The sequence below is a fragment of the Pezoporus flaviventris genome, unplaced genomic scaffold (genome assembly GCF_033815535.1).
Source record: "Pezoporus flaviventris isolate CSIRO_AGI_PZ_B2104156 unplaced genomic scaffold, CSIRO_AGI_Pfla_v1 ptg000083l, whole genome shotgun sequence".
NCBI classification, from domain to species: domain Eukaryota; kingdom Metazoa; phylum Chordata; class Aves; order Psittaciformes; family Psittacidae; genus Pezoporus; species Pezoporus flaviventris.
The window spans coordinates 5273659-5291722 of NW_026892631.1; the positions used below are offsets into that span (position 1 = coordinate 5273659).

Genomic DNA, 18064 nt, shown 5'->3' on the forward strand with positions numbered 1-18064 from the left:
GGCAATGCCTCTGAGACCTATTGCATTATGACTTTGTCCCTTTAAAGTCTTTCTGTCTCAGAGTTCAGTAATGGTAAGAAGCTCCCCCTGCCAGGTAGGCAATATTCTCCTCTAAAGGCTGCTGTTGATGCACCCGTGAGGGTTAACCAGGAGAGGGCTGTGGCCAGGGTTCAGGATGCTTCCCCCTCCAATCGAAGTGGCTGGCAGAGCGCGCTGGGGCAGGCAGGACAACGCCGGCTAGGTATCGCTGCCTGCACAGTGGCACGGATGGATATATTGCTTGTGTATCTGTGCATGTGTGCCCCCAGACACAGTGCTGATAAAGTTATCCCTGCCAGGGAGAAGCAGTTAAGTGTACTCTTTTCTTCAGTCTGGATGCTAATTTATTCCGGATATGTTAAACAACGCAATTAAACACACACACATACACACGCTAAAAACTCTTGTTCTCTGTCAGAAGAGAGGGAACGTGTGTCAGACCCAGCCTTCAAGCTCTGCTAGTTTTAATTTGAGTTTTGGAATTACTAATCAGTTTTGCTGGAACGCTGTTGCAAGAAATAGATCTTAGCATGCATGGGGCCTGGGCACAGTTTCAAATGAGTATTTGTTAAGAAGAAGCCATTCCCTTGTCGTGTTATGGTACATTACATGAGATTTATTTCCATTGTATTAAAAAATGCAAGCCCAAGGGGAACGTTCTCTTCTTATTGGCCGAGGGAGGTTTCTGAATTCTATCTGATTTTTTTTGTGGGGCTTTTAATTAAAACAATGAGATGCAAAACTCCTTATTTTTTCTATGCTGTTGTTACAAGGCCAGGAGGCCAAGTGACTTGAAGGATAGAGAATGGGGATTACACTAAGAAAAAACATGGGGGGGGGGGGGGGGGGGCTGTATCACACCTTCAGTGTGTTTTTCACATGTGTGAATGATTCCCTACACAAATCTGAGGCTTTGCTCTTACTGGAGCCATCTGCTCTCTGTGCTGCACTAGGAACATCTTGGACCTACAGATGAGTTTGTTTGGTAGGAAAGAGCCTTTCATCTACCAAAACTGTAAATAAATAAATAAATAAATAGAAGAAAAGGGGGGGGAGTGGAAAGATGTGACATCCTGTGACTTAAAAGTGGAACTAAGTGACTCCAGGCTAGAAATTAACACAGTGAAGTTGGTTAATTAAATGTAGGAGTGGCTTGCCCAGGGCATGTGGTGGATCTTCTAGTGCTAATTTATGAGAAGATACATCTTAAGTGGAAGCCGTGGGCAGGAACTGCTGGTCCTATATCAGCACTGTAGGGAGTCTAGTGGGTTGTCTGTATAAGCTGGTTGGAAGCCACCCCCAATGCGCATGGGGTCTTTGGAGCAGATGGAGCAGAACCCAAGGAAAGGTAAGTCCATCAAGCACTTACCGATGGAAATGAAATAAAGCAACTCAAAAATGCCATGTGCACAGGCATGATACATGGCCAGAAGAGCCCTGGGTACCTCACAGCATCCTTCCTGCTCACACACCTCCATCTTCCCCTATGTCTGCAGCTCCTGCTCCATCCCTCATGCTCACTTGTGTTGCACCTCAATGCTAACACAGCGGCTTGTTAACAGCTTTGCTCCCTGTCTTCAGGGTAGACTCAAAATTGAACTTGTAGCAGTGACAGCACTGGTTTGAGATAAACCAGTTGGGATTTGACAACAACTCTTTCCCCATGCATTTCTAGCTAATAAGGATTTTGTCACTGTGACTGCCCCCAGCTTTGCAAGCACCAAACTCTCGGGGGCAGGGGGAGGTGTTTGCTTTCCCATACACTCCTAGCGCACCACTTTTGATCAGGAAACTAATAGCAGTCTATGTCTCCCCTTCACAGGAAAGGAGCACAATGTTTGCCCCTGGCTCTGGTCTAACGTCGGAGCGGGGCTGGCAAGCAGCAGGGACAACGGGAAGCCTCCAGAACCTGAAGAAATTTAATAACCAGGACTTCAACCACCTGCGAGCCTTGTGTTTGAGCCAAGGAGTGCTTTTTGAGGATGCCACCTTCCCTGCTCATGTCAGCTCCATCGGTCCCAACCTGCTCCCAGAGGATAAGCTGCGTCAAATACACTGGAAGAGGCCAACGGTGAGTTATGCCATTTTGGGTGGTTGGTTACCCCAAGGAGACCACTGGGAGCACACCCCTGGGGGATTCTTGAAGTGGGATGTGTGGAGGAAAGATAACCTCTGTAACATTAATGATTTCATTGGGTGCATTTTTATAGGAAGCTTGTTTCCAACAATGAACCTGACTAGAGCTAGTGCTCCCACTTTGATCTGCTTCTAGGGGACTTTGTGCAAACCTGAAAAGCTGTCTAATTCTATTAAAGATCTCCAACTTCTGTAATCCAAGCCACTGACTCAGCAATACCTATTTAAAGTAATTGGGACGAGGCATGAGATGAAGTGTGTTTATCTGCTGATTTGCAGTTGCAGTTTAGTAGGCAGTTGTCATTATCTGGCATACGGATGTTTAAACTGGAAGGTGGAATCACATACTCAGCCCTTTTATCCTAGGACCTGCTTTAGGGAATCTTTCCATGACTGTGTTATATAGCACTGCTATGTACCATTTGCTGCTAATGCAGCTACTGGGTTTGCCATGTGCTGCTCCTTTGCTGGGTTTTTCTGAGCACAGCACTGGTGCCTGGGGCCTCTGGCTTCCCTGGGCTGGAGCAAACCAGTCCTTCTTCCTGAGGGGAACCCTCAGGATAGGGAGAGTAACTGTGAGAGACAGAACAAGACAACTGGGGAAGATTTATTTAGGTGGCAGACGCAAGTAGGGCAATGAGGGTACACTGAAGGCTGGCAATGTGGTGGCCATGGCATAGTAGCATCAGAGGCTGCTACCAGCATGGACATTGAAAGCCATGGGTTCCAGAAGGGAAACAGGCTAGCAGAGGGAGCCTGCAGAGCTTGTAAATGTGGATGCCTGAATGGAAAGGTGGGAAGCCCCCGCCTTGGTGTAAATGGAATGTGATGTGGTGAAGCAGTAGATGGAGAAGAAGCTGCAACCTGGACACCAACAGGGATGTGGCTGAGTATTGTGGTAAGAGGGATGGGACTTGAGGCTTGAATTTCTCACTACCTGCTGCTGCAGCAGGGCCTGGAAGTATCAGAGAAGTTGTGTGTGCAAAGGTAAAGGCAGCACTTTCCATCTATGTTGGTGCTATAGCACGTGGCTTGTAAAGTGAGCTGATTCAGTATGGGAGTCTGAAGGGAGACGTGAGTCAGGAGCACCAGGACAACATCTGAAATGCCACCTCTAACTCTGCAGTAGCTGCAGTTTCCCATCAAATGGAGACTGTTCCAGGCTGTGTTTTCATCCCCAGGCCCTCAGTCTATGTCCATTAAAACGTGTGCAATTTCTAACGGAGATTTTGCATGGGGTACTTCAAACATTACTAGAAGTGGGGCTGGAGGTACCAGATCCAGTAGGAGCTCTGCAATTAGCTGTTCTTTTGGTTCACCTACAGTTTTGAGGAGTGGAAGGGAAGTTCTATTTTAAACTGAACAGATTATTTTCTATAGCTGGGCCTTTCCAAAGCCAAACCAAAGGGAAATTCTCCTTGAAGAGTTATGTCAGATTTAAAAAACTGAGGGGCTTCTTTTGAAATGTTCAGAACAAATGAACTTCTGTGCTTTTCCTTCACACAAGCAGTTGAGTGGAACAGAGGAAGTCGTGGAATGATCTGCTGTTGCTGAATACACAATTTTGATCAATTAAGGTTTAGGCTAAAGATTTCACTCTGGTTCTGACCATAATGCATAGTACTATACAAATGCAAAAAGAAACTGAATTAGGATGATCCAGACAATGTGAATTGTAGTGGTGTTGAATGTGGAATGCTTTACCTTGGCTAACGTTGCTTATGTTTTTGAATGTGGTATATGCCAGTATCTGCAGGGGGCCTACAAGGATGCTATGGACTTTTCATCAGGGACTGTAGTGATAGGACAAAGGGTAATGGGTTCAAACTTAAACAGGGGAGTTTTAGGTTAGATATAAGGAAGAAGTTCTTCCCTGTGAGGGTGCTGAGGCCCTGGCACAGGCTGCCCAGAGAAGCTGTGGCTGCCCCATCCCTGACAGTGTTCAAGGCCAGGTTGGACGGGGCTTGGAGCAACCTGCTCTAGTGGAAGGTGTCCCTGCCCATGGCAAGGGGTTGGAAATAATGATCTTAGGGTCCTTTCCAGCCCAAACCATTCCATGATTCTATGTGTGAGAGGAGATAACCATGTACTCAATCAGCCCCTGCATCAGGGATAGCCCACCGCTGGCTCAATACGATACCCATTACAAATGTTAAGGATAGTTTCTAATCTTCAGTGCTTATGCTTTACAAAAAGACTAAAATGGGCAGAGGGTGAAGCTGCTGAAGATTTTTCTTGAGTCTTCAAGGTCACAGGCCACTGCTCCTGCACTGCTCACCCTTTGTCTCTTCAGGACCCTGTAGCTCCCTTATGGAGGGAGGGATTGCTGAGCAAAAAAAGTCCATCCCCTGCTTAACGCAGATTGTGATGCTTGGGGGGCAACCAGAAGAGAGGGAAAAGCTACAAGGTAGACAGGCCTGGATCAACGTGAGAGAAATCACTGAGTGCCTCTGATACAATTTGTAGGAGTGTGTGTGGTGAAAGGACTGACGTAACCAACATGGGTTTCCTCTGCATCATCACAGTCTGTTCACAGCATCAGGGCATGGAGTTCTTGGGTATTTATCTCATATCTGGTGTCAGGGGAAGCGAAGAATAGGGTCTAAGAGAAGTCCACCAGTCTGTGGCCTTGGGTAGAAGCCACAGAAAGAGATTACTTTAGTTTGAGCTTGAGCAAGGGATATATCCTTTTTTCTTAGCAGAGGCTCAGAACTGTGCTGCTGCACTTAGCATCTGAAAAGCATTTGGGGAAATGACACATTTTGGGCCAGTGCTTGTTTGCTGGGAAAAGTGATTTGTCATTTGATTCAGTAATTTTGCAGAAGGGCTTCCTCACACTTTTTCCTCCCTTCCTCTGTCCCTTCCTAAAGCAAATGTAACCTCCTGTCAGGACCCGAGTGATTCTGCACTGCTTCTGGTGATTATTTGTTCATTGGCATTTTATTAAATTCCCAGAAAATACCATCAGCATGAAGGAATTTTGAACCCAGGAACTGACTAAGCCAAAATGGATCCTTTTACAAGAAAAAAAAAATCATTTAGAAGTCAAAATCTTACCAGACAGATAAACTGAGCTGAGTTCCTACTGCATCAGCCTTGGCCTGTCTAGCTGGAGGGGAGAAAAAGACAGGTTTGGTTCAGGCAAGAAATCAGACAATGGTTTGTAGTTAGCTTAAAAACTTAGCTCTTATATTAAAGAAAAAGGGGTGGGAGTGAGAAATACAGATTGTCACATGAGTGCTTTAATAAAGCAAGTTACGGGAAATGAGCGGCGATGAGGGATAGCGCTACTTGCAAGTCTGTCAACCTGGGGCCATTCCCTGGCATGAGCCAAAGCTGCTTGCCGGCTGTTCCTGATGGAGTTCACAGCTCCAGTGCTTCCCAGGAGCCACAGGGCCCTTGGATCCTGCTCAGTATTTCTCCTTGATGGAAATCAAAATCAATTCACCTTATTTTGAGGGTGTGCGTGCAATCAGTGTAATTGAACAGCGTTTCCAGGCTGCCATTGTGTCAGCCCTTGCCTACTCGGCTGATTGCATCTGACCTCAGCTTCAGAGTTCGTATCTTTCAGCCGGGGAAGCTGCAGTGCATCTCCATTTATCACCTATATCTTTCTGCACAGGCTTTAAATGAGGAGGGTTTATTTGCGTAGTATCTCCTGGATCTATTGATTTTTGGAGAGGGCTGGTTATGTGTGTGTGTGGAGGGGGAATGCATGGATCACAGGTTAAGGGAGAAGCAGCACTCTGATGGTCTTGCCTGCCTCCCTCCTTCTCAGGCTGGGGACTCAGCTAGCAGGATTATATGGTTGTGGTGTGATGACCACAGGGGAACAGTTGGTAACACCCAGCTTTGTACTGTATGGTCTAAGTGGGAGGTTTCAAGACCTGTAAGGAAACCGCCTCTCAAAGGCTTGGGGTAGACAGGTCTATCTCCCTTGTTTCCCTCCGTTGTATTTACCTCCTGTGTTTGCAACTGTCATTGTTTTTTAGCATTGAGCCACACAAAGCAAACCGACTGCAGGTAAAATCCGAGCTGGTTTCTGTTCCTGCTGGTTGCTGCACACCAGTCTGTCCTCCAACAGGACTCTGCTCTTACATGTGTGGGCCTGACGACCTCCATCTTCCATTGTGAAAGCGAGCTGGGGCAGAGCAGGGGTTTTTAAGCAACTAAGGCATTTGTATTGACCACAGGTAATTAGGATTTGAGCTATTCTGCTGTAAAGCAGGGAGCTGAGTTCTGGTGGTGCAAGCAAAACCCTTGAGATTAGCCCAGTTCTTCCCGTCTAAGAGAATGTCAAAGAAAAACGCAATATGAGCTTACAAAAGTAAACAGATTAGGCAGATTCCCAATTCCCAAAAGGCCTAATAAACACTAAACTGTGGATAAAGCCTTCAGCCTGGGAAGTCCTTTAGCCTCTAAGTGGTGAGAGTGGGAAAATGTATACAGGAGGAGCATTAGTTTCAGCTTGCTTGGTTATTTCTCTCTCTCCCCAAGCTGTTGGAGGCAAGTCATTGCAACAGGCAGACCTTTGGTGTGTGCCAGCACAGTTTATCCTTTGTTCTTCCCTCCTTTGTCATTCCAACCACCTTGTTTCTGTGTTAGTTACCCTGTGGAGTTTCCTGTGGTTGTGGGACGTACGTAATGGTGTGTCTGACCAATCCTCAGTGCGCTGCTAGTCATGTTCCCTCAGCCCAGGGAACTGCAATACTGTGTTTGCTTCTTGTTCCAGAGCAACGATATTCCAGGCACATCAGTGATGCTGAATTAAGATTTGTCCAGCTGAGAACAGAGTTTGGTTTCAATTAATCACAGCCTTTTTATTTCTTTTAACATGTGTGTTAAAGGGGGAACACTGCGGCTTACCATGGCAGGATGTGTCAGGAAGGTGGAGCGGGAGCAGGAGGGAGTGGTGCAAGTGCAGCTGAAGGGAAAGATGTGGTGCTGTGGCAGGAACAGAAGCCAGGCTGGGATTTTACTGTAGGGTTAAGGTGAACGGATCAGGAGAGTGCTGTACAAAGAGCCATCTCCTGCTTCTTCATCTCTTGAGCCTGCACTTGGATCATGCTGGGCCAGCGGGGAGATCTGGGGGAAAGTGGCCACAGCCAGACCACCATACTGAGGAGCAGCCTGCAACCAGACTGACTTGTGCTGCCCACAAAATCCCACCTTGGGCTTCCAGTTTTCCGCAGGAATGTTTGACTGTGTCCTTTGCATGTGGCTTACATCTACACTACTCACCTGTAGCTTCTGGGGACTTGTTCTTCCTTAAGAATTTCAAGCACTTATAAAAAGAACTTCATGGGCAAATGCATGTACAGTGCGCTGTCCTTCCACCTCTTAAATTAATTCTCCATCTTGCCCTTTGGATAAACAGTACTTCTGTGGTAAAACTATTCCCCAGAGGATGAAGTGGTTTGAACTTGAACTTCTCTTTTATTCTGAATGCATAATGAAATCTTCAGTGGGCCAGGGAAAGCCAGCGATGATAGCTTTGTCCTGGGGGGATAAGTTTAGGCAGTGTTTGACTTGCAGACCATATGGTTGCCTTCACTGCTGGACTCATGGGAACTCTGAGGATTAACCACGTGTCTCCTTGAGCTTCCTCTTCTTTTACCCCTCCAGCTAAAACTGAGAAGTCTGAGAAGGGAAGATGCTGCAAAGCCTCATCATAATTTCACAGTGAAACAGGCGGCTGCTTCTGGACAGATTCATAATTAAATCTGTGGTTTCTCTATTTGTTGTGCAATTTGAGGACTAGCAAATAGCAAGGCATACTGTAAGGGTGGTGAGGCACTGGAATGGGTTGCCAAGGAAGATGTGAATGCTCCATCGCTGGCGGTGTTCAAGGCCAGGTTGGACAGAGCCTTGGGTGACATGGTTTAGTGTGAGGTGTCCCTGCCCATGGCAGGGAGGCTTGGAAGTGGATAATCTTAAGGTCCTTTCCAACCCTGACTATTCTGTGATTCTATGATTTGTGTATGGCAACTATGTGCTTAGCTGTGTTTTTCACTAGTAGATGATAGTTTCTGGTGTTTTATGACTTTGAAGGAAGAGGAGCTAACTGGAGGTTTCCTTTCCTCCTGGTTGAGAAGGACCACATTTCCAAAGCACCCAGCACAACTATGTCGTCTCCAAACTCTTTCAGAAACCCTCTATGTTTAGCTCAGGCTCTCTCCACACAGCATCCTTCAAGGGAACAGCCATTCCACCACTGACTGCAGGGGTCGTGCTCTTCCAGAGCTCTTATGAGTACCTGGTCTTGCAATACCCCACTGCTGCCCCTCCTGCCTTTTCCGCAGCTTCTGCTTCTGAATCTGTAGGAATAGACCCCTCCTGGAAACAAAGATTAATGTATTGTGGTTGAGGATTATAGCAAGAGTGTTTGCCTTCATCTTTTGTCCCCTATGATAACCACAATCATCTGTATGCACAGTCAAGGCATGTTGGATGGGGCTGACTTCAGATCATGTCTTCTTTTTTTTAGACAAAATCACTGGTTGTTCTCTGCAAGGAACCTGCTTAGTGACTCAACCCATCCCTGTTTGTTTACTGGGGAGTTAACGGTCTTGATGGGCAATAGGATATCTGCTGAGGCATCTAATGGGCTGACTTTTCAGGTGGTCTCTGTAACAGTGCACTTAAGAGCTTTATTGTCCCAGGAGAGAGCAGAGCATCAGCCCTTTCTTTGGGAATCTGCATAAGAGAAGCAGCTGTCTTCCCATCAGTTTCAGGCTGATGTTTCTATATGGTGGTTGCCCCTATGGCCGCTCTGCATTGTAGCACATTCATCAGAGCCCAGCCACCCTCCCTGGGACAGCTAAGACTTCAACAGCCTCAAAAATGATGGGGGAACAAAAATACCCATTCCTGTATGCTGTTGTTAAATCTCTTGCCACAAATCCCTGAAGTCCAGGGATAGGTGAGGATGGCTACACAAAAGCATCTGTCAAGGAAGATGCCTGCCAGGGCTGCTTTCCCTGGTGTCAGCAGTGCTGTGGGAGCATGATGTGTCCACCAGCCTGGAGCAGCAGCATTGCGTTGTATCTGCTCCTGACAGGGAAACTTCTTGGAGGGGTTTGATCACCGTGAAGCTCTTTCAGAAACCTGACAGTGTTTGCTAATGCTGAGCTCATGCAACCGTGCGAGTCACGTTGTGCGCTGGTCTCATTTTTGTGCAGCATGTCAAATCGATTTGGGAGAAGAAATGCCAGGGCCTGCTTAAGGACGAGCTGCTGTATTATTTTTCTTACTCAGATGGTGTGTTTTTTCTCCCTTTTATCTCTTCATTTTCTTAGGTGTGCGATGACTTTCCTATTTAAGGCTGATAGCTCTTTCAAAACAGCTTTACCCAGTCGGGGTGTGCCAAGGGTATCACAGAGGATGCTTGGGCCATTTCTACCTAAGCAGTCTGATATCCCAGACCAATAGCAGACACAGATGGGAGAATGGTTCATATTTCTGCGTGCTAACCAGGCTCTGGAGTATTTCCCCTTCACTGCCCAAGCCAGACTCAAGGAATGCAAGGAAATTCTCCCTGAACTAAAAATGCCAGCCAGGTCTATGGGATTTTGCAGCCAGAGATTAAGCTCTTTTTCTATAGCTTCCTCACCAGTGATGAAGAGCAGCCCTGGCTGATCCGTTTTAGTCCTGCATAGAAACAAAAAAGGCTCAGAGAATAAAAAGTTCCTAGACCCACTGCTGAGCTGAAGTACAGATCCTGCTCCGCACTGCTTGGAAACCTCTGTGTTTCCACACAGGGAGCCCCTCTCTCCCTCAGGAAAGAGCATGATTTTATAGCCAGGCTCAGAGCCCTCTTTGAAATGTGTTGTTAGCACTAGAGAAACCCAAATGAAAGCTCAGCACACACCCAGCTACAAGCCCCCATCCCTAGGAATAGCTGAGCAGACTAAAGAAGAGATGCCTGAGTATCTCTTCTGGTTCTGCTGGTGACAGGCAAAAAACATCAGGGTTCAAGAGGAATAGTTTTCAGATGTGGAAAAGGTAAGCAAACAAGGGGCTCCAAGGGGCAGTAACACATTGCTGGCACGGGAGGGTACTCATGCTGCTCTTTGCATTTTCCTTCTTCCAGGAACTGCAGAGAAATCCTCATTTGATCATAGATGGAGTTAGCAGATTTGATATCATGCAAGGAGAAATAGGTAAGGTCATATAATGCTGGTTTGGAAAAGGCTGGCACAAAGCAATAACCTGTGCTTGTTTCGCTATGTTCTGAGTGCTCGATGGGAAGACCATGGTAGCTGCAGTAAACAATTATTGCAGGTCAATCCAGGCTCACACAAGTTCACACACAATTTATTGCAGATATTTAACAGGATTCCCAAATGCTGCAGCTCTAATCCTTGTTACTTATTTATGACACCTGCCCGCTACGTATATAAGGACAAGGTGCAAATGAGATCGGGCAGATGCTTCATGTACAAGGGTCACAGTTCTGGGATAAGTAGGCACAGCTCCAACATGTGTCTGCACCCTTATCAGTTCCATCCTTTTCTCCTGGCCCATAACCATGCTTGTCTTTGGAAGCAGCTCTGCTCCCATATCATAGAATCATAGAATCATAGAATAGTTAGGGTTGGAAAGAACCTTAAGATCCAGTTCCAACCCCCCTGCCATGGGCAGGGACACTTCACACTAAATCACCTCACTCAAGGCTCTGTCCAACCTGGCCTTGAACACTGCCAGGGATGGAGCATTCGCAACCTCCCTGGGCAACCCATTCCAGGGCCTCATCACCCTAACAGGAAAGAATTTCCTCCTTATATCCAATCTAAACTTCCCCTGTTTAAGTTTTAACCCATTACCCCTTGTCCTATCACTACAGTCCCTAATGAAGAGTCCCTCCCCAGCATCCCTATAGGCCCCCTTCAGATACTGGAAGGCTGCTATGAGGTCTCCACGCAGCCTTCTCTTCTCCAGGCTGAACAGCCCCAACTTTCTCAGCCTATCTTTATACAGGAGGTGCTCCAGCTCCCTGGTCATCCTCGTGGCCTCCTCTGTACTTGTTCCAACAGTTCCATGTCCTTTTTATGTTGAGGACACCAGAACTATCTTATATATAGAAATGTCTTTCCATTTTTCACCCCACGGAAAGGTTTGACGACTTCCTAAACAGTATTCTAGATTGCAGGTTTCAACATGACCACAAAAGACAGGAGAATGAAAGTAGAAGAGAATGGCTGGGTGGCATCAGGGTTCCCAGTGGACATTGCTGGTGAATACTGCATTCAGTGCTTTGGGGGCTGGACAGGAGATGCAAGAACGTTGGTTTCTTTTAACAAACCAGCTCTTGGATGTCTCAGATGTTGAAGTCCACCTTCCTAAAGAGTTAGTTATGGTCCACAGTGGTAATTGACTGAATGCACTGCATTCTTATCTCCCTTGAGGTGACTGCTGGATGCTGGCTGCCCTGGGCTCCCTGACACTGCAGAAGCAATTTTTGGGAAACGTTTTACCAAGGGATCAAGGATTCCAGAATGATTATGCTGGGATTTTTCATTTCCGGGTATGTACTCTCTGCTGTATTGGTACTGCTTGGGCTTGGCTGGTTGGATTATACAGGGATCCAAGCAGCAGTCCCAGATCTTGACAGCTTTGAATGCCACGGTTCTTCAGTGCTGACTCCCAGTTCAGATATTTGCAGACAATCCCAAATTTTCCGGTGATTCCTCATGCTCCAGGGGGTGCAATCGCATTGCAGAGAACTGGAAAACCTTTTTGGAAAGTTATGACTCCGGAGATACTGGTACCAGCTGTTCAGATACATTTGTGTACCTGTATGGCATTAGATGGCATTCTAGTGTCTGCTGTGATTTGGACAGTTTGTTATGGCTGTCACCACACCTGTGTTGTTCATCTACTTGGATTCATTTTTTGTTTCCCCATATATTTCCTTGCCCTTTTAGCTCACAGAAATGGCTTGAAATTACAAATCCTTGGAGACAAATCAGGGGAGCAGGCTTTTGATATTTTGAAAGGAGATGTATTTCAGAGAGAGAAGCACTCTTGAAATTCTCTGAGTGTCCCAGGGAGGTGACAGGATAGTCACTGGCAGGCTTTGCTTTCTTGTATCTGAATGGACCAAATATCTGTGGGATTAGAAACACCTGCAGTACCGTTAAGTTCCAGAAGCTCAACTGGATGTAGACAATCAGTAGATACTCAACCATTCATCATCCCCCTTCTTTCACAAATTGTTGTGTTATATGTAGTTCAGTACCAAAGAGTTCTGGCACTGAGCCTTCTCTGACTCCTGAGACCTCCCGTGGAGCAGCACCAGGAGGATTATCTTGCAGGCAGCCTAAATTTTGCTCTGTTCCTTTGCTCCTTGGTATACCAGATGTTTCTGTATTGGCCTATTTCCAGCATGCAGAGGTGCACTGTATGAGATAAACCAGCTAAAGGGACAGCAGTCTGCTTCAAATACATTGAAAGGATGCAAGCTAGATTTTCTTTCATGAGAGCTTTGAAAAGATTAGTTAGGAGCAATCCTCAAATCTGAAGCAGTATAAATACCTTACAGTATTTGAAAATGTTTTCACTGTCATCTCATCTGCAAATCAATGCAACTCTTTCTGGCCTTCCTTGAGCAATAAACCCCTGAGAAAGCTACTCTGAATGGAAATGCTTCTCGACAATGCTTTCAATTATTCCATCAAAGATATTTTACTGCCATCCACAGGTTAAGCCACCAGTCCTCTGCTCAGTGAAGAATCACAGATGAGCCATATCATATGCTAGCATAATAATTTGAGCTTATAACTTTTTTTCACCTTTTTGGATCTGGAGCATGTTGCTTCTCGGGCTGCTTCAGTCTTCCTACACAACACTGGCTGTTCAGCTGCAAGAGTTAAAGGTGTTGAGCACTTCATCAGCTGTAGTAGAGATGAGTGATGTTTTTATCTAGGGGATAATTACACTGATGCTATATCACCAGGGATAAAGTTAATCCTGTGTTTGTCTAGGAATCACTTTCTCTGCCACGGAAGCTCTGATGCCTGTGAGGCAAAGGTGTGCCACATGTTGTGGCAGGGAGCAGCAGTAGCTCAGCCTGGTTAGAAACCTAAGTATGCTGTAGGGACTATGTATGGCACAGTGCATCAGCTCAAAGCAGGGGGGATCTGCCCTGAGTGCTAATGTTCCTAATGAAATCTTTAAAGGACAGAAGTGGTCAAGATCTCTGTTTCAGGACACATCCAAAAGGTGCCTTCTAACACCATGCAAAAGAGCGGTTGAAACTGTTGGGGTTTTCACCTTGCTCAATTCCAGAATTGGATTTATGCAACATCCTGCCAAAGGAGGAAAACAATGGGGTGAAATAACAACACAGTATTGTCATCTTGCAACTGTCCATTTGTTTTTCCTTCTCTTCTAAGCCCAGGAAAATGAAGTCCTGATTTAAAAGGCTCCCCACAAATGTGGAAGCAAAGAACTTCCCTCTTTGCAGCCTGCCTACACAGGAATTCTTTGTTTCATTTACTGTCATATTCCTGGCTGCAGTACTTTAAATCCTGAGGGTATAAAGGAATTCCATGAAGCCAGACTCTCAAGCCTCAAAGTGAAAGCTTTGGCCTTCTCTGAAGGCATATGCAGGACAATGGCTTCTCCTCCACCACTCTTGCACTCCCAGAGCATCCTAGGATTTTCCATGAGGTTTTTCATTCCCATTGGGGCTTTTCCTGTCTTTGTGAGCTCAGATGAGGCCACTATCTGAAAGTCTGCGGCAGTCAGGGCAAAGCAGCTCTCTTTATCCAGGAAAGAAAAATATAATGCTGTTTTCAGAAGGCCTCCAAGCTTCATTTCCCTGCCAAAGAACCTGGGGTTTTAAAAACATCACTCAGTGGGTTTGGACTGCATTAATCCCCATGGGCAGTTCCATATTGTTTTCCTTTTTCACCTCTTGTCTTGCATGTGGAGCACCATAGGGGAGCGTGGCGGGATGTCACACCTTTTCTCCATGCAGACCTGTTGGTTGGTGTTGACTGGTGACAGTATGTTGGATGATGAAAAGGCAGCTCCTTTTGGACTCTCCCTTTGTCTGTCTCCCTTTTGGGCTGAGGACAGCTGGTGGCAGGCTTTTTCTCAAACCCTGTCCTGCCAAAATCAAGCAGAACCCTCCAATTACTGCTGGAGCTCAAGTTCAGGAGTCCAACTGTGCCACCTCCTGCCACAACTAATGTAGGAAGTGAGAGGCTGGGGTGAGGCAGGATGTGAGTAGGATCAAACCTGCTTTGTGCTTAGCAGACTATAAACCGCTTTGCTGCTGGGCACATCTGGTCTTGTGCTTTTCTAACAGAACAGCTCTTTTTGAGGTTTTTCATTGACCAAAGCTGTTAAAATAAAATCATGCTGGACTAAATCTATTGCTGGCATACTTCCACTGGAGTCCTTAGCATTACTGCAAATAAGAGCTTGGCCTCTTATGATTGCGAATCATGCTAAGCTACATTAATCTGCTAATGACTCTGGAAATTGCTCCTTTAGTTCATCCCAAAACATCTTTTCCCCTATCTTCTCCCTTGAAAGGTTTCATCAGCTGGAGAAACACCTGCTCTGTCCACATGCTGGAGAGACCGCCTGCATCCTCCTCATCTATCAAGGAGATGGATAACACGTCAAAACAGTCCTTAGTCAGTACACAGTTCCTGTCCATGACAGTAGCTCAGAGTCTTAGCGGAAGCACAAAGGAAAGAAACACTAGAGACTGGATCTTGACAGAGGCTCTTTGGCCAAGAGCTGTGCTGCAGGGGAAAATTCAAGCGCAGCTAAGGAATAAGGCTCACTGAACCATCTGCATGATTGTTCTTTATCGTCTCGAATGCTTCCTATTGCCCAAGAATATTTGCATATTTCCCCTGTTTAATATTTCCTCCCACTGTTTACAGGACTATTTATATTCCCAAAAGACTTCCCTTGCCACTTGGAAATCCAGCCACTTGGGAGCTTGTTTAACAATTAGCCTGAAGCATTTCAGGAGAGAACTTGCACATATCCATGTTTTAGATTCATTCCTGTGCTATTTCAGGAGGCTGTTGCTTGGCATGAGTATCAGCTCTTGAAAGGGGCTCATCTGTACTCTTTCTTTTCTTAATTTCCAGTTCTGGCAATATGGAGACTGGGTGGATGTAGTGATAGATGACCGGCTGCCGTTCCTAAATGGAAGATACCTGTCTGTACACCCTCGAACGTCTAATGAATTCTGGCCATCCTTGCTGGAAAAAGCATATGCCAAGTAAACATACCTGGTCTATTCTTCCACCCACTGCTGAATGCTCTCTACATGTGGTTTCACCCTTTGCTTTACACAAGGCATACAGGGAGGAGTTCAGGCTAGCAGCTGTGATTGTCGTGCTGTGCTTATGCAAGGAGCCGTGGCTGCACGCATACACAGAGCCAACACAACCTGGAGTTGTTGGTCTCGGGCGGAAGATCTAAATGCACCCAGTCCAACTCTGGGATGTTAATGCCTGGGGAGTAAAATGAAGCGGGCAATGGCTGGTGACACAAAAGGGGCTGGGCATCTCCTCCTTACTTCAAGCAGACTTTGCCTGTTTTCCTTTCTGTGTTTTCCTCTGTGAACTCTAAGCTGGAATTGCCTCTGTTTACAGTGACTAATCAGAGACCATGCAGACATTGGGAGCAGGCAGTGAGAGGATGCATGGCTGAAGAACATGTCCAGGCACAACATATGCGCTCCAGTGAGTCTCTGGTCAGCTCTCATTTCACACAGAGCGTGCTGACTCTTGGTTGAGGTCCCTAAAGTACTGCAGGGTTAATGATGATTAATAAAGAGATAATCACCTTTCAAATCCTCTGAGGTGTAAAGAGATCAGAGTGTGGTCCCTTAGCACCTGTAACATTGCCCATTATTAAACATGCTGAAGAGACATTCATGTACTAGGGGTAGTATAAAGGGCTAGAACTTGGTACACCTGCCCTAGCTCAAGCTGGTGTAACATTTGCAATGCAGTAAAGGGAAGCTGAAGAAGAGAGCTAATTGTTTTGGCAGATTTGGTCAGGAACAAACAAATGTTGAAGCAGCATTTGGGCGTCTCAGGAATAGGATACATTTTGCCCAGAGTTCTCTCAGAAAAGTTGACTCAGGATTCAGCGTCAATTTGCTGCATAAGATTTTAATTACAAAGCAAACCAAACCTCTATTAAATTAAAGTTGCAAGCGATGCTGTTTATAAGATTCCCATTTGAGAAGTTATTCCCCGGTGCCCATGACAAATTCTTTTCATCAGTGTAGGACAAGGACAGCCCTTCAAAATACAATTAGCTGCAGACTTCATTTGATTACGTTCATTAAATACAGTGTGTATGGTGGGGTTTAACAGCATGCTCTACCTGCTCTAAGTACGGCATGTTCCAGCTTATTTGCTGTCTCAATAAAAAGTGCACGATAAAAACAACAAGGACTGTGGTGGCAATATTAAATTATTATCCTATTATTGCACTCTAGCAGAGTGAATTCAGAACAGTGCTGAAACCTCATTTCTGTCTTGCCTTGGGAGCATGGGCAAATACCTTCACCTCTCTCTTCTTCCTATTTTGCATTTGCAAAGGGATACTGGCCATTTTTGTGAAGAATCATGACAAAATATGATGTAGAAACTAAGAGTTCAGCTCTGTTTGATCTGAAACATCCGTCTGAACTATTCAACCCTTGGCTCCCTTCCTGTTCAGAAGAAGGAAACTGGGTATTTCATGATGCGATGCAGCTCATATCCCATATCATGTCTGCATTGGCATGAGATGCACCTTACTATTTTCCTTTGTCTGTAAATGGCTCCAGACAGCTGTGACACATGTGGATGAATACATAGGAAAAAGTCCCTCTGCCTCATTCATTCCACAGTGTGTGTTGTGCTTGGCCATGTATTTCAGTCATGTTTCCTTTCATTAACTGGTCCCAGTGTCTACATACCCAGTGCTCACCACCTTGATGTGCATGTCCATTTTGAAAGCCATCACTGTGCATTGTTTATTAAAACAGAGTGTGAGGACTAACTAGCTTCTTGGGATTTGGTTTGTTTCAGGTTGCAGGGTTCCTACCAGCACTTGCATGGGGGCTACCCTTCTGATGCTTTAGTAGACTTCACAGGTGGAGTCCAAGTACAGTTTTCCTTGAAGGATCCTCCTCCTGATCTGCATGAGATACTGAAGGCAGCTGACAAATCTCATTGTCTGATGGGGTGTAGCACCTCAGGCCAGGTGAGTCACAGGGCCAGTAGCATCCGTCTCCTGGCTTACTATGTGTGCATAAAGGCTGCTCCTTTTACTGAAAAAGGAAGTCCAGAATCACTCTGTGCAATAGCTACGGTCTATGGATGCCTGAAGAGATCTTAGCAGCAGAAAGTAGACACACTTATGCAGTAAGGAATATAAAGGCTTTTGGTAGATGTGTAGATGGATTGCTCTGTCAGAATGGGGTCTGTGGCTTCTCTCCTGGCTAATTCCACTGCAAGTGGTATCTTCTATCAGCAGGACTGGTTTTGACCTCCTAGCTTTGTGATTGGTTCTAGCAAAGCCAAAATGCACCTCTCTTCTGTGAGAGGATGCTGTTATCGCCTTGTGATTTGTAGGCTACAGGTGTTACTGCTGGGAAGCTGCAAAAGGCTTTGTGATGCTCAGCAAGTGTCTTGCTAAAAGGTTGCCAAGGCTTCCCTTTACAGCATGTAAGGGAAGACTGCAAAGTGTGATATATGGCACATGTAGCGCCTGCCTGCTTCACTGGGACATGAAGCTTGTCTTCCAAACAAGCCAAGGATTAGCCCCTCAACTCAGGTGGCTGATACTGGGCTGTGGGTGGCAGAGAAATCCTGCCAGTGACCCAGTCCAGGTTATTCTGCGGTTGCAGCAGCTC

At 46.0% G+C, this 18064-nt stretch overlaps 1 protein-coding gene across 3 annotated transcripts in view; it reads left to right on the forward strand.

The window, feature by feature from the left end:
- The window catches only part of CAPN13 (calpain 13), a 69871-nt gene that overhangs the window by 23125 nt on the left and 28682 nt on the right, over window positions 1-18064 (forward strand). For all 3 annotated transcript variants that reach the window (XM_061475199.1, XM_061475198.1, XM_061475201.1), the window contains exons 2-6: window positions 1862-2110; window positions 10268-10337; window positions 11583-11701; window positions 15294-15427; window positions 17238-17412. In XM_061475199.1, the coding sequence (XP_061331183.1) occupies window positions 1862-2110; window positions 10268-10337; window positions 11583-11701; window positions 15294-15427; window positions 17238-17412 (747 nt within the window). The remainder of the gene's footprint in view (window positions 1-1861; window positions 2111-10267; window positions 10338-11582; window positions 11702-15293; window positions 15428-17237; window positions 17413-18064) is intronic.